Consider the following 14,130-nt stretch of genomic DNA (forward strand, 5'->3'; position numbering starts at 1 on the left):
AGTCTGTACACTCCTGGCACACTCCCTCAGAACTGAAGTTCACAGCAAGGGAATGGCAGCTGCAGCGGCTAGACTGACCACAACGCCTCTAATATTACTAAACGGTCCAGTACTACAAATCCCTTCACCGGGAAACTAATAATTCTACTAGGCTCACTAGTACGAGCCAGACAAACCTAAAGAGGTCAGACAAGATAGAGTTACAAATTTAATAGGTTAATAGTAAATTACACAAACTAAGGGCGCTGCCTTAACTTATAATGCAAAATTCTAAATTACTAACACTGAGCACAGGACAGGGACTCCACATTAACATAACAGGACATGACTTCACACACGCAACAAACCAACCTGGACACGTATCTGCAACAGGATGACACACAGGAACACAATGGCATGGCAAAACAGAGACAACAAACGCAAACAAGAGAAAAAACACAGAGGGCAAACTCAAATACTAACATATTTAAGTATTGTGTGACCGATAGAGAATGATACAGTGAGCTGCAGTTTATTTATTTGTTTACTTATCTTTTGAGCAAATAACTATAATGACATTGTAAATGTTCCACGAGGGAACAAAGACGGAGTCAGACCGCAGCTAATTCCTTGGTTGTCCTGTGCACACTTGGCGAGTAAAGCTGATTCTGATTCTGAATTAGAATTTTCTACAACAGCAACATGTAAACTGTTACATTTTGCAGTTGATGTGTTGGAAGCATAAACTCTTTCAGAGTTTTACAAAGACTGAATACCACAAATAAGACAGTTGTTAGGGTTATGTTGTTGCTGAATCCTACCACAGAAGCTGTTTCCACATCCTTTAAGTACAGAACCTTAACCCTCTATTAATGTGCAAGTGCTCACCTCCATGTTTACAACTAAGAATTTTTCAAAGATTAAAACTGAGTCAACAAGTGGTTAGTGTTAAGCTGGAAATGATGAAACGCTAGTAATTGCATCATTTGTTGATGGAGGAGACTCATCTTGCACTAACACCTCTGATTGCAGTGGGGTCGTCTGGTGACAGCAATGAAAGCAGGTGTGAAAACCTTTGTGAGCGGAGGCTAATTAATCCAGAGTCAAAACCCCAGCGGAGGATGTGAGTGATCTAGGTATTACAGTATGTAGTGATCTTTGGTTGCATCATATTTGGATGTCCTTACATCACGCTGTTCAAAGGTCATGAATCAGCTGGAAAGCTTGTTGTATACTTTGACCAATCAGTTGTTGCATCATGTGCTGCACCACAGATGAGGTACCAGAATTACACAAGCAAAATGGATGACTTTTAACTTTCTCTTTTTAATAGAACCCATCTTACTTTTATATTATGAGTAGTTACTGTACATGTACTGTGTAGGAAGGTCCTTTGGTCACTACCAGCACCTTTGGATGACATTTGTTTGGAATCTGCAAGTTACAAACCAGAAAGTGGTGCAGAACCTTGACACTACAACTTTTTGATTATGAAATCAAAAAGGTGCATATATCTGTCGCATGCGTATTGTCTGTCTTTAATAGTGTAATAGTAAGAGTGCCAATATTCCCTGAGATCCACGTATCAGGATTTATGACTATAGGATTTACCAACACAGTCAAACCATGTGTGAAAAAGGCAAAAATTATAGTACAGATATTTGAAAAGAGCAGCACAAGCCAGTGAAGTGTTCTATAGGTTTTTACTGTGACGCTGACAGACACATGATCAAAACACGTGTAGCCGAAGAAAGTTGAACAGTAGCTGCATCCATTACAGACTATTTATTTGGTAGATTTACTGATGTTTTACTTTGATTTGATTCAAAAGCATGTTATCACCAAAAAGAAGAATAGTGCTTTGGTGACTCTATGGCTGCTGTAGCGTTCAGGTTTAACCTTTAATAACAGACAGGCCTCTTCCCTCTACAGCATGTTCATCTCAGAAGAGCCAGGCTTCACAATCTGAAGTGTAACAATAAGCTTGATAGATTTTCTAAACCAGGGGTAAAAGCAGGCATACAGCAGGGGGTTGAAGCAGGAGTTGGAGTCGTACAGACATAAAATAAAGGACGCAGATGAAGCATTGACCACAGCATCCTGGCCTGTGACTGTGACACAAAAATATGGAAACATGCATATTATAAACACAACTATAACGATACCCAGAGTCCAGGCTGCCTTTAACTCAGACTTTGTAGCTGTTACACTCACTGAACGATAGTGTGAGAAGGCTGCAATGTGGGACCTCATGGCTCGAGCCTGAGCTACAGCCACTACAAATACTCTGATATACAGAACAACAATAATAGTAATAGGAAGAATGAAGATAATAATAAAGTCCATCAACTGATAAATAACACTGTTATAACAAACACACTCTCCATCACAGGATTTGAACCTGCCTGGTTGTTGTAATTCATCTTTCATCCTTATGCTGGCATAGAACACAGACCAGAACCAACACAGTGACACACACGCCTGAACTCTTTTAGGTGTGACCTGGGTGGAGTAATGCAGAGGGTGACAGATGGCCACATAACGGTCAATAGATATGAGCACCATGATTCCTATTGATGTACAGGTACCAATCCAGTCTACAACAAAATACAGGGTGCACATCTGGTCATTGAAGAGCCAGCAACCATTTACAAGATTAATTTGATGTAACATGTTGAGGCCCACTAGGAAATCTGACACAGCCAGAGAGAGAATGAGGAAGTTGGTGGAAGTACGGAGCTGCCTGTGAGAGAAAGACAGCAAGATATGATTCCAGCAGCAAGAAGTCTATAAACATATCAGCTTCATTAACGTGTGGAAATATAGGTTAGTAACAGTGAGTACTTGAAGTGTGAGATGGAGATGATGACCAACAGGTTGAAAGTCAAAGTGATTGCAGAAATGAAGCACAGAACAGTGTAGATGAGCACAGAATGAGAGCGGGGACGCTTTGGTTTCCAGCAGGAGGTGTTGAGCTGTGGGAAGCAGAGCTCAGCCTCCTCCTCCATCATCATCAGAGAGAAGCTGCTGAGCTCTGGCAGCTCTGACCAACAATCTCTCTCTTAAGGTAAGGTGTCCTTAACCCCTCCTCTATCGTTCTCCACTACTGTGTCTAATATAGCTACACAAAACACTATAGTTAGAAAAAATATCAATGCCTAAAACTTGGACTTTAACTACACGTACATTTTGCATGTAATTTTATCACATAAATACCAGGTATTTCCCACTTAATGTAAAGTCTTTCAGTTGTGTTAGGGTTATGCAGTTAAATTGCATAACTTAAGAATAAAGGATTACATTAATGGAATGCAATTTACTAACTTAATGATGGTGGTGGTCTAGAATGGTGTGACCTGTATCTGAACAAACCTTATGATACCTAATGACCAGGTAAAGAAAAATGTTATTTTAATAGTAACTATTTTATCAATTTATATTTAGGTGAAATTTGTTTTGCAAGACAGGACATACTTTATTGATCCCAGTTGTTTTCTGCATTTGACCCTCAACATGCATGCTGCAGCAAGCAGCAACACATGGGCACTAATGTTGTGAAAAGATGTGCTCAAGGACACACCTGGTTGTGGCAGTTGGCCTTTCACGCCACTAGGGCGCTCCTGTGTGGGTCATCTCAGTTCATTTCCTGCCTGTGCTCTGTGTCATGGTTTCAGTGTCATGTCCTGTACTCATGATCTTTACCGGTTGTATTTTGTCAACTTCCTGTTTAGTTCCTATTTTGCTCTGATTTCCTCCGTTTTTAAGCTCCAGTTCGACTCTCCAACATTTATGTCTCGTAAGTCCAGCCGTGTACCCGTTTTGGATCGTGTTTTTGACCACTCCTTGTCTGCTCCCTGTCTGTACCGTTGCCTGGATCTTGCTTAAACCTGTGTACCGACCATTGTGCATTTTGCGGAGTACATTTTGTTTTTACCATGCTTTTCACCTGGCCTGGGTTGCAGGAGGACCTCCGCTGGTGTTTCACGAACCTTACTAGGGACTACGCGGAAGCACCCAGCCCGACGGTCCGGAGGAGGAGTACTGGTGGTTTGACTACCCTGGCGTGAGGACGCTTTTCGACAGGCTTCTCTCCCTGCGGAAGGACTTGGCATGCGCTCTGTGCGCAACACCCGCCAGCACTCCACCCCCTCGTCGGCTCAAGCTCCTGTTGCCGCCTCGTCGGCTCAAGCTCCTGTTGCCGCCTCGTCGGCTCAAGCTCCTGTTGCCGCCTCGTCGGCTCAAGCTCCTGTTGCCGCCTCGTCGGCTCAAGCTCCTGTTGCCACCTCGCCGGCTCAAGCTCATGTTGCCGGCTCAAGCTCACGTCGCAAACCCCGTGAGCTTGCAACCTGTTCCAGTCACAGAACCGCCGTCCATCCCAGTTTCTCAAGCCACAGCATTAGCGTCCACGACTGTCCCAGTCTCTCATTTGGATCCGGCCCATGCAACACTGCCTTGACGCCTGCGGGGAGGGAATCAACATCCCATCATCAACGCTCCAGACGACGTCTGTGGAATCCCAGGTCTGACGCCCAGGTCCCGGAGGGTTCTGCTCCCATGACCAAGTCTCCCTCTCCTCCAGCAAAGAATTCCTCCTGTCCTCCAGACCACCCCCCCCATGGTCATCGAAGGCATACCTGACAGCACTTTCAAACGGATCTGTCTCCAATGCTGGCTGGCGCACTTCCTAAACACCCTCATTCTTAGGACTCCTGCACTTTTTGAGGCCTTGGGATTCATGGAGCTGCGGTCGGACTCGGCATCAACCCCTGCGTATCAGTCTGCCTCAGCCCCTGCGTCTCAGCCTGCATTCATCACAGCCACCACAGCTTCTTGCCTGTTCTGACCTCTGCTGCACTGGCCACCCAGCTGTGTCAAGCTCCAGCTCAGCCACATCTCGCTTAAGCTCCAGGCCTTGTCGGCCCCAAATAGGAGGCCGCTCCTGCCCACATCGGCCCAGAAGAGGCCGCTCCTGGAGTTCCCGACTGGATTACGCCGGTACTGGACCCTGTGTCTTATGCTCTCTTGTGTGCAGGTGTCTTCCCTGGAGTTCCTGGTGGTTCTTGGAGGAACACGTCGGCTCCCGCCCCTGGTGGACAAGGAAAGCCACACCAACAACAGTCTCCAGTGGCCTGGAGATGACCGCACCAGCCTTGGCTCCTGTGCCTTCTGCTTCTGTGTGTGCAGGTGCTGCTTCCAGGTTTCCTGGTCTGCCACCGACCACGTCTGCCTGTTTCTGACTCCACATCTTATCTGTCCTGGTCTCCGGTTCTGGCTCTGGCATCTCATCTGTCCTCGTCTTTGGTTCCCTTTCTAAATCTTACAATCAGTTGAGACCTTCTCCAGGATTTTACTTGCGCCTCGTCTGTCCTCATCTCTGGTTCCGGCACCCCGTCTGTCCTTGTCTCTGGTTCTGGTCCCGGCTCTTCATCTGTCTTCCTTCCTGGCTTGTCTCTCTCCTCTGGCTCCGATTTCTCGTCTGGCGTCTGGTTCTAGTTCCTTGTCGCCCCTCGTCTCTGGCTCCGGTGTCTCGTTCGGTTCCAGCTCTTCATCTGTCCTCGCCTCTCGGCTTTGGTTCTGGCATCTCGTCGGCCCGGCCCGGCCCTATGCTTGTCTCGTCGACCTGGCAAGGCCCTATGCTTGCATCGTCTGCCCAACTGGTGGCCTCACCCTTCTACCATTGGGGTGGCGCTGCCTCCTTTGTTGACGGCCACCTCAAGCCTCCGGCCTCCGGAACAGCTCCCCACCTGGAGTACGCCATCCTCTCCCACAGCGGTGGCACAGCCTCGGCTGTCGCGGGTCGCCTCGTCCCCTCAGCCTCCTGAAGCGATGTTCGCCTGGAGGACGTCGTCACTCTTCAAGGACTATTGGACGCGTCTTGCTCAGACGCCTGCCTCCTAGTACTTCAATTCCGCTCTTGGGCACTCGGTGTGCCATTCCGGCTTGGCGGCTGCTGGGCCAGGACTCGCCTCGACTCCACCTTCCTTGAGAGGATGATCTGGACTTTGTGCCACTCCCCCTTGTCTTGGACTTGTCTTGTCCTCTCCCCGACCAACGCTATAACCACTCAGCCACCAGGCCACTACTGTACATATACAGTACAGACCAAAAATTTGGACACACCTCATTCAAAGAGTTTTCTTTATTTCCATGACTATGAAAATTGTAGAGGGCATCAAAACTATGAATTAACACATGCGAAATTAAATACCTAACAGAAAAGTGTGAAACTTTTGTCATATTCTAGGTTCTTTAAAGTAGCCACCTTTTGCTTTGATTACTGCTTTGCACACCCTTGGCATTCTCATGATGAGCTTCAAGAGGTAGTCACCTGAAATGGTCTTCCAACAATCCTTTTTAGGAGGTCTCAGTGATGCTTAGCGCTTATTGGCCCTTTTGCCTTCACTCTGCGGTCCAGCTCACCCCAAACCATCTCGATTGGATCCGTTCACCTTTTCTTTTTACAATATATTTAAACCTGAAAAACAAAATGCAACGGTTAGAAAATAAGTTGTGCATTAAGATTTCCATTTTTCTTTTCATTGTAACAAATCAGTGTCTTAGCAGCGTTCTGCCTCATCTTGATTCAGCATTTCAGAATTGATTTTAAACCTGTTGTGTCACTTACAGGTTTCAGAATTAGAATTACAATCAGTGAATATGGCACCAGGACACCCTAGGCCGGAGGTCGATGATAGACTTCGTAGTCATGTCATCTGACCTTTCGGCCATATGTTTTGGACACTCGGGTGAAGATAGGGGCTGAGGTGTCAACTGATCACCACCTGGTGGTGAGTTGGATCCGCTGGCAGGAGCCTGGAACGACTTGGCAGACCCAAATGTATCATGAAGGTCTGCTGGGAACGTCTGGCCGAACCCTCTGTCAGAGGAATATTTAATTTACACCTCCGGGAGCCAGCTGAGGTGGCTCAGGCATCTAGTTCGGATGCCTCCTGGTTGCCTTCATGGGTAGGTGTTACTGAGTACTGAGTGCAATGTAAACATAGCTGTAACAATTACAATATAAAATCTACCAATTAAGATCTTCTATTGCCCAGGAAATTATCTTACTGTTGGTAAATGTATATACCTTCACTCCTGAGCCAAGCAGATGTCTGTGTACTAATAGTCTGCAGTGATTTCTCTCTTTGACAACCTCCTTGCCCGTGGGTAACTGGGATGTGCCCTCCTACAGTATAGAAAAGGACAATGTTACCTTTATTGTAAATTGTATTACTGTAATAGTCCTACAAATGTAATGGCTATGTCACACAAGCTATAGGTACCTAACCAGATAAGCAACACTTTTTGTAGATGTGACTAATTACTGTAGCTTGGAACACAACACAGTTACCATACATGTTAGAATTTGATGTGAATTTGACATGTGTAACAGGACGGCTGTTAGCCGTCCCTGTCAATGCTTTGATGTTGTTTGATGTTCATGTTTACATTACCTGTTTGTTAGAGCGTGTGCTCTCTGCGACTATGGATTAGGCGTAGCTTTTAACTTGTGTTTTGTGTCATGCTTTTTGTGAAAGATCAGGAGCGTCTTGTCCTTTACTGACTCACCTGTTACCTGCCGGCAGGAGCAATCAGCGCCTAAGTAAACTGGGTGCAGAGCAGTGCAGGTGTCACCTAACGGTTGAAGGTGAATGCTGTGAACTAAATAAACAATCATGATTTCTTAGACCAAGCTTTCTGCTCGTGTCTTTGGTATCGGTGACATCTTGAGAGACTCTGCAACAACAATGGGCATCTGTCTCCTTGTAGACTGTGTTGATCAGCAAGAAGCACCGTGAATTTGCACTGAAATCCAAGCCTGTCTAACATTGCATTACATATCAGGCTGTTTAAAAGCATTGTTAAAGGGGTCATATTATGCAAAATCCACTTTTCAGACATTTTGGGGCGTTCCTCTTTTGACTCTATGGGTCATATTTTCACACACTGAGCACGGTAGAAGTGCATTTCCTCCTTTTTTCACATTTTGAGACTTTACCCAATGGAGACAGACCTCGTCCTACTCAAATCGTCCTGAAACCGTTACAACCGTGTTGTCAGAGGTGCAGGAAGTCCTCCCTGCAAATCCTGAACCACCACCCACACAATGATACCAAACCAAAACTGGACTTCCGCCATTTCCCCCCTCTCACTCACCGCGAACAGATGAACATGGCAGCGCCCAAGTCTTTCCATAGAAAGTGTTCCGTTCTTGGGTGTTTTAACCAACACCAAAATCTATTCACTTTACCAAGGGATCAACAAGTAAGGACTTTGTGGGTCACTTTTATTTTAAACGGACCGGTGCCAGAAACACTGCCTCAGCATTTATAGGTATGTGCATTTCAAACGAGGGTGCGTACAATGCTGTATTTGTTTCACGGCTCCTGTTGGAAAAAAAGGATCCATTCCTACAGTCCGTCATCCACACATTGAAGTAAGTACATGCTTGATACTTATGCTTTAAAATGTTAGTTTGTCTGTTTAAAATGTAGTAACCCATGTGTGAAGTAACTAGCTATGCTATAGCCAGTCGACAGAACCTTTGTCCCCTTCAAATGTTCTTATGTGCACATAGTAGTACAAATACATACAAAATCACACAAAAAAAATATCAAAGTCAAAATGAGGCCCAGTAGTTTGTGTGTGGCCTCCATGTGCTTGTATGACCTCCCTGCAATGTCTGGGCATGCTCTGTTGTGAGTCAGCTTCCAGACAGCCAGAGGGCACTCTGGCTCACGTGGCATTAAGGCCCTCTTGGTTGGTTCTTTGTTTTTTCATTTCCTGTCATGAAAAAAATCAACTCGTGCAAACAAAGCACAGAGATGGACCCCCAATGAATGTACTACAGAACCGATATACTGTAAGGATTAATTAAGGTGGAGATGATCCGATGAAGGACTGAGGGTGGCGGTTGAGATGGAGGCCCGGTGGGGTAAAATCCCGTGAGTAGCCATGGATGTTTCAATGTCCAGGGTTTTTTGCACCGCTGTAACTGACGTATCGGCAGTCGGTTCTGTAAAGTTAAAAGAATCAGGCGACAAGCAATAAACAGCCAAAACAGACTGACGGCGAAACAAACGACGCCGCGAGCCGGCAAAGTACAAATTGTCTTTAATTGCGACTCGGCCACCACCCTTAAAGCGACCAAAGTCCAAGGTGTCGCTATTTACCGTTGGAAGCGCAGATTGTCCGACCTGTGCATAATCACACTCCTAATTTCTCCAAAGCAAAAACAAGGTGTCCAAACAAAAGCACATACCCAACAGTTGTGTGTAATGCCAACATTGTTTCCTGAACAGACTCAAAAAAGAGACTTTAAAGAGACCGTCAAGATCTCTTTAAAGTACATGATCAAAACTTGCAAATACACATTTAGCAAGAAACATAACCTGGCTGATGTCCCATCGTGTGATGTACGTGTAATAATAATTCAGCGAAAGTGGAAGCACTGGTGGGAAGCTCAATACAGCACTGATTAGAACGCCAGGTGCAAACGATTATCAATCAAGCTACCCCAGAACAGACGACTGAAAACTTGAAGTCCCTACAATAAGAGCATGGAACTGAAAGGAGCACTGCTGATCATCACATTGCCTGTAAAAACAGGTTCAATAAGGTCATGTGAAGCTTAATTTTGAATGTCTGAAAAATGGGATCTCAATCACTAAAAAAGTAAATCTGAATGTTCGCAAAGTAGGATTCAAAAAGTTGCAGAGCCATTCATAACACAGCAGAAAATGTAAGCATTTTTCAGGTATTCTAATCTTATTTTCAGACGTTTGAATCAATTTTTGTATTCAAAATGTTGGTTGTCCAGGTAGTTTTACTTTTTATACCCTGTGGATTGATGCTGTAGTATTTAAAATGACAAGATAAGACGAAAAGACAATATTTAATTAGACAAAGTAATAAAGAACTTTTAATGATTTCTTTTTTAATTTTAATAGAAATTTATAACTGTTTTATTAGGGGAAAGAATCATTTGAGTGATACTATAATCACTGCTGGTGGTTTTGTGTGTGCATATAAAATATCTAATATGTCTAATAATAACATATAAATAAGTTGATTAAAGCTGATTATAAATACACAACATACTCCTTGATATTTAAATATGTTTTGTTTATTTTGTCATAATAAAAGTATTTTGTGAGTAAATTGGTTCCTGTAGCGTTCAGGTTTAACCTTTAATAACAGACAGGCCTCTTCCCTCTACAGCATGTTCATCTCAGAGGAGCCAGGCTTCACAATTTGAAGTGTAACAATAAGCTTGATAGATTTTCTAAACCAGGGGTAAAAGCAGGCATACAGCAGGGGGTTGAAGCAGGAGTTGGAGTCAAACAGACATAAAACAAAAGACGCAGATGAAGCATTGACCACATTGTCCTTGCCTGTGACACTGACACAAAAATATGGAAACATGCATATTATAAACACAACTATAACAATACCCAGAGTCCAGGCTGCCTTCAACTCAGACTTTGCAGCTGTTACACTCACTGAACGATGGTGTGAGACGGCTGCAATGTGGGACCTCATGGCTCGAGCCTGAGCTACAGCCACAATAAATACTCTGATATACAGAACAATAATAGTAATAGGTAAACAGAAGTTAATAATAAAGTCCATCAGCTGGTAAATAACACTATTAGAACAAACACACTCCCCATCACATGACTTAAACCTGCCTGGTTGTTGTAATTCATCTTTCATCCTTATGCTGACATAGACCAGAGACCAGAACCAGCACAGTAACACACACGCCTGAACTCTTTTAGGTGTGACCTCAGTGGAGTAATGCAGAGGGTGACAGATGGCCACATAACGGTCAATAGATATGAGCACCATGACTCCGGTTGACGCAATGGAACCAAGCCAGCTTAAAACCAAATACAGAGTGCACATCTGGTCACTGAAGAGCCAGCAACCATTTACAAGATTAATTTGATGTAACATGTTGAGGCCCACTAGGAAATCTGACACAGCCAGAGAGAGAATGAGGAAGCTGGTGGAAGTACGGAGCTGCCTGTTAGAGAGACAGCAAGATATGATTCCAGCAGCAAAAAGCCTATAAACATATCAGCTTTATTACCATGTGTGGAAATATAGGTTAGTAACAGTGAGTACTTGAAGTGTGAGATGGAGACGATGACCAGTAAGTTCAGAGTCAAAGTCAGCACAGAGATGAAGCACAGAACAGTGTAGATCAGCACAGAATGAGAGCGAGGACGCTTTGATTTCCAGCAGGAGGTGTTGAGCTGTGGGAAGCAGAGCTCAGCCTCCTCCTCCATCATCATCAGAGAGAAGCTGCTCAGTTCTGGCAGCTCTGACCAACAACCGTTTTTATAATGTATGTGTCTTTAACCCCACCTCTATCGTTCCCCACTACTGGGTCTAATATAATTATATACTATAACTATCAATGGACTTACTGCTGGTGGTTCTGTGTATAAATACAAAACAATAAATACACAGTGTATTTCTTCATTTTTCATTATTTTGTCATAATAAAAGGATATTGTAAAGATTTGGTAATTGTCACAGTTTGAGAAGTTTCCGGTTTCTATTTTGAAGGACTTCCTGTTCTGTTCATTCCTCAGCTGTTTCATGTCATCCCTGGTTCTCATCATGCACACCTGTCTGTGTTAGTAATCACTCACCAGCATATAAGCTCCAGGTCTCACACTAGCCAGTTGCCAGATTGTCGCGTGTACTCACTACTGTACTTCCCAGCATTGCCGTGTTTGCTTACCTCTGATATCGGTCCAGTTCCTGATCCTCGTTACTCCTGATTCCTGTCTGATCCTTGTCTGTACCTCTGCCGTGCTTATCTGCTTATCTGGTGACAATCTTGCCTGTTTTGGACATGAGCCTGCCTGCACCTTATTTGTACTGTCGCTGAGCCTTCCCGTGTATGACCCTGCCTGACTGACCGTGATTGTATCGACTAAAGCCTGCTACATTTCAACCTTCAACCTTGTCTGAAGCTGTGCATGTGGATCTGACATCTCCGTGGTTCTGACAGAACAATCTGGCCAGAATTGGACCCAGCCGGCTCCCAGGTACGTTCCAAGCTCGTTTTTTTTTTTTGTTTGGAGGAGGTAGGGGAGGAGCGCGTGCTCCACGCCACACCTGCCCCCACGCCGGCCTTTCAGATTACGCCAGTCCTGGTCGCACCACCGATGTCCCCGGTTTCGGCCAATCCATCAGTCCCTGCCTTGACCTCAGTGTAGACATCTTGCCCAGCTCAAACTCAGCTCAGCCACGTCACGCTCACGCTCCAGCCTCGTCCCAGCCAGGTTGCACAACAAGCCGGTCAAACACAGCTCTAGCCTAGTCGGGTCCGGCTCCCGCCCCGTCGAGCTCAGCGGCCGTCCAGCCAAACCAGGTCTTGACTCCTTTCTCTGTTGATTCGGGAAAGGCCGTCCCTGCCAGCTCCAGAGAGCAGGGCGCACGCAGCCCTGTCGGTCTGGTAGCAGCGGCCGTTACTGTCCCCGTCGTTCCTGAGGAAGCGGTTGTGTTGCCCACCGCTGGTCCTGGAGAGGTCATACTGATCCTAGTCGGTCCTGAGGAGGCCACTCCTGCCTCAGTTTCTGTCGGCCCTGAAGTGAAGGAGGTTGTTCCAGCCCTTGTCGGCCTCCAAGGGGAAGGTCGTTCTGCCTCAGTTCCTGTCGGCCTCCAAAGGGAGGTCGTTCTGCCCAGTATTGGCTCTAAGGAGGAAGTCATTACACCCAGTGTTGGTTCTACAGAAGTGGCCGTCTCCGCCCCTGTCGGTCCAGAAGTGGCCGTCTCCGCCGCTGTCGGTTCTGAGGAGGCCTTTCCAGCCCTTGTCGGTCTTACCTTATTTGTACTGTCGCTGAGCCTTCCCGTGTATGACCCTGCCTGACTGACTGTGATTGTATCGAATAAATCCTGCTACATTTCAACCTTCAACCTTGTCTGAAGCTGTGCATGTGGGTCCAACATCTCTGTGGTTCTAGAAGTAATGTCATGACGCAAATAAAGAAGTGAAAAGTGATGCAACGCAGTGAAACTGACTCAGAAACTGAGTGTCACAGTCGCCACAAACACTTACATATACAGAACCAACAGTAACAGTAATTTGAATGAGAGAGATGAAAATTAAACCTGTAACGTGATGAATATTATTGCTGAGGAGCACGCACGCCCCGTTAAACCTGCCCGGTTGTTTGAAGCCATTTTTCATCACTATGCTGACATAGATGAAAGAATAGATCCAAAACAGGCTTTTACTGTCACACTGACAAAAACACGTATAGAAACAAAAGTGTAGCTGCATCCGTGTAGACTATTGAGCTGGATGATTTACTGACGTTAAAGTGATACAGCCACAATACAAGTCTTTATCACACAGGCCTGACACTGAGCCACCACGAACATCTGTTCTGCTACATTAAACACCCGCACACACTCTCAAGTAAAGGACGTAAAACTGGCCAGTGGATTAACATGCGTGTTATCACCAAAAAGACGAGCAACAGTGCTTTGGTAACTCTATGGCTGCTGTAGCGTTCAGGTTTAACCTTTAATAACAGACAGGCCTCTTCCCTCTACAGCATGTTCATCTCAGAAGAGCCAGGCTTCACAATCTGAAGTGTAACAATAAGCTTGATAGATTTTCTAAACCAGGGGTAAAAGCAGGCATACAGCAGGGGGTTGAAGCAGGAGTTGGAGTCAAACAGACATAAAACAAAGGACGCAGATGAAGCATTAACCACATTGTCCTTGCCTGTGACACTGACACAAAAATATGGAAACATGCATATTATGAACACAACTATAACAATACCTAAAGTCCAGGCTGCCTTCAACTCAGACTTTGCAGCTGTTGCGCTCACTGAACGATGGTGTGAGACGGCTGCAATGTGGGACCTCATGGCTCGAGCCTGAGCTACAGCCACAATAAATACTCTGATATACAGAACAACAATAATAGTAATAGGTAAACAGAAGTTAATAATAAAGTCCATCAGCTGGTAAATAACACTATTAGAACAAACACACTCTCCATCACAGGATTTAAACCTGCCTGGTTGTTGTATTTCATCTTTCATCCTTATGCTGGCATAGAACACAGACCAGAACCAGCACAGTAACACACACGCCTGAACTCTTTAGGTGTGACCT

At 45.2% G+C, this 14,130-nt stretch overlaps 1 protein-coding gene across 1 annotated transcript; it reads right to left on the reverse strand.

Moving 5' to 3' along the window:
- Positions 1-1,421: 1,421 nt before the first annotated feature.
- LOC114846956 (trace amine-associated receptor 13c-like) lies at positions 1,422-3,888 on the reverse strand. Its single transcript, XM_055504860.1, has 2 exons — positions 3,794-3,888; positions 1,422-2,722 (listed from the first exon to the last, which is right to left on the reverse strand). Exons 1-2 carry the CDS (start codon positions 3,886-3,888, stop codon positions 1,906-1,908), a joined length of 912 nt encoding a protein of 303 aa, XP_055360835.1. The 3' UTR covers positions 1,422-1,905.
- Positions 3,889-14,130: the final 10,242 nt, after the last annotated feature.

This window comes from Betta splendens, chromosome 21, assembly GCF_900634795.4.
Source record: "Betta splendens chromosome 21, fBetSpl5.4, whole genome shotgun sequence".
Classification (NCBI taxonomy): Eukaryota; Metazoa; Chordata; class Actinopteri; order Anabantiformes; family Osphronemidae; genus Betta; species Betta splendens.

What these genes read in the sequence shown, in the direction of transcription:
- LOC114846956 (XM_055504860.1), bottom strand. Translation starts at nt 3,888, where the DNA reads ATGCACAATGGTCGGTACACAGGTTTAAGCAAGATCCAGGCAACGGTA. An exon ending in AAAAACACGATCCAAAACGG is followed by an intron (nt 2,723 to 3,793) that starts GTACACGGCTGG and finishes TTTCTCTCACAG; the next exon opens with GCAGCTCCGTACTTCCACCA.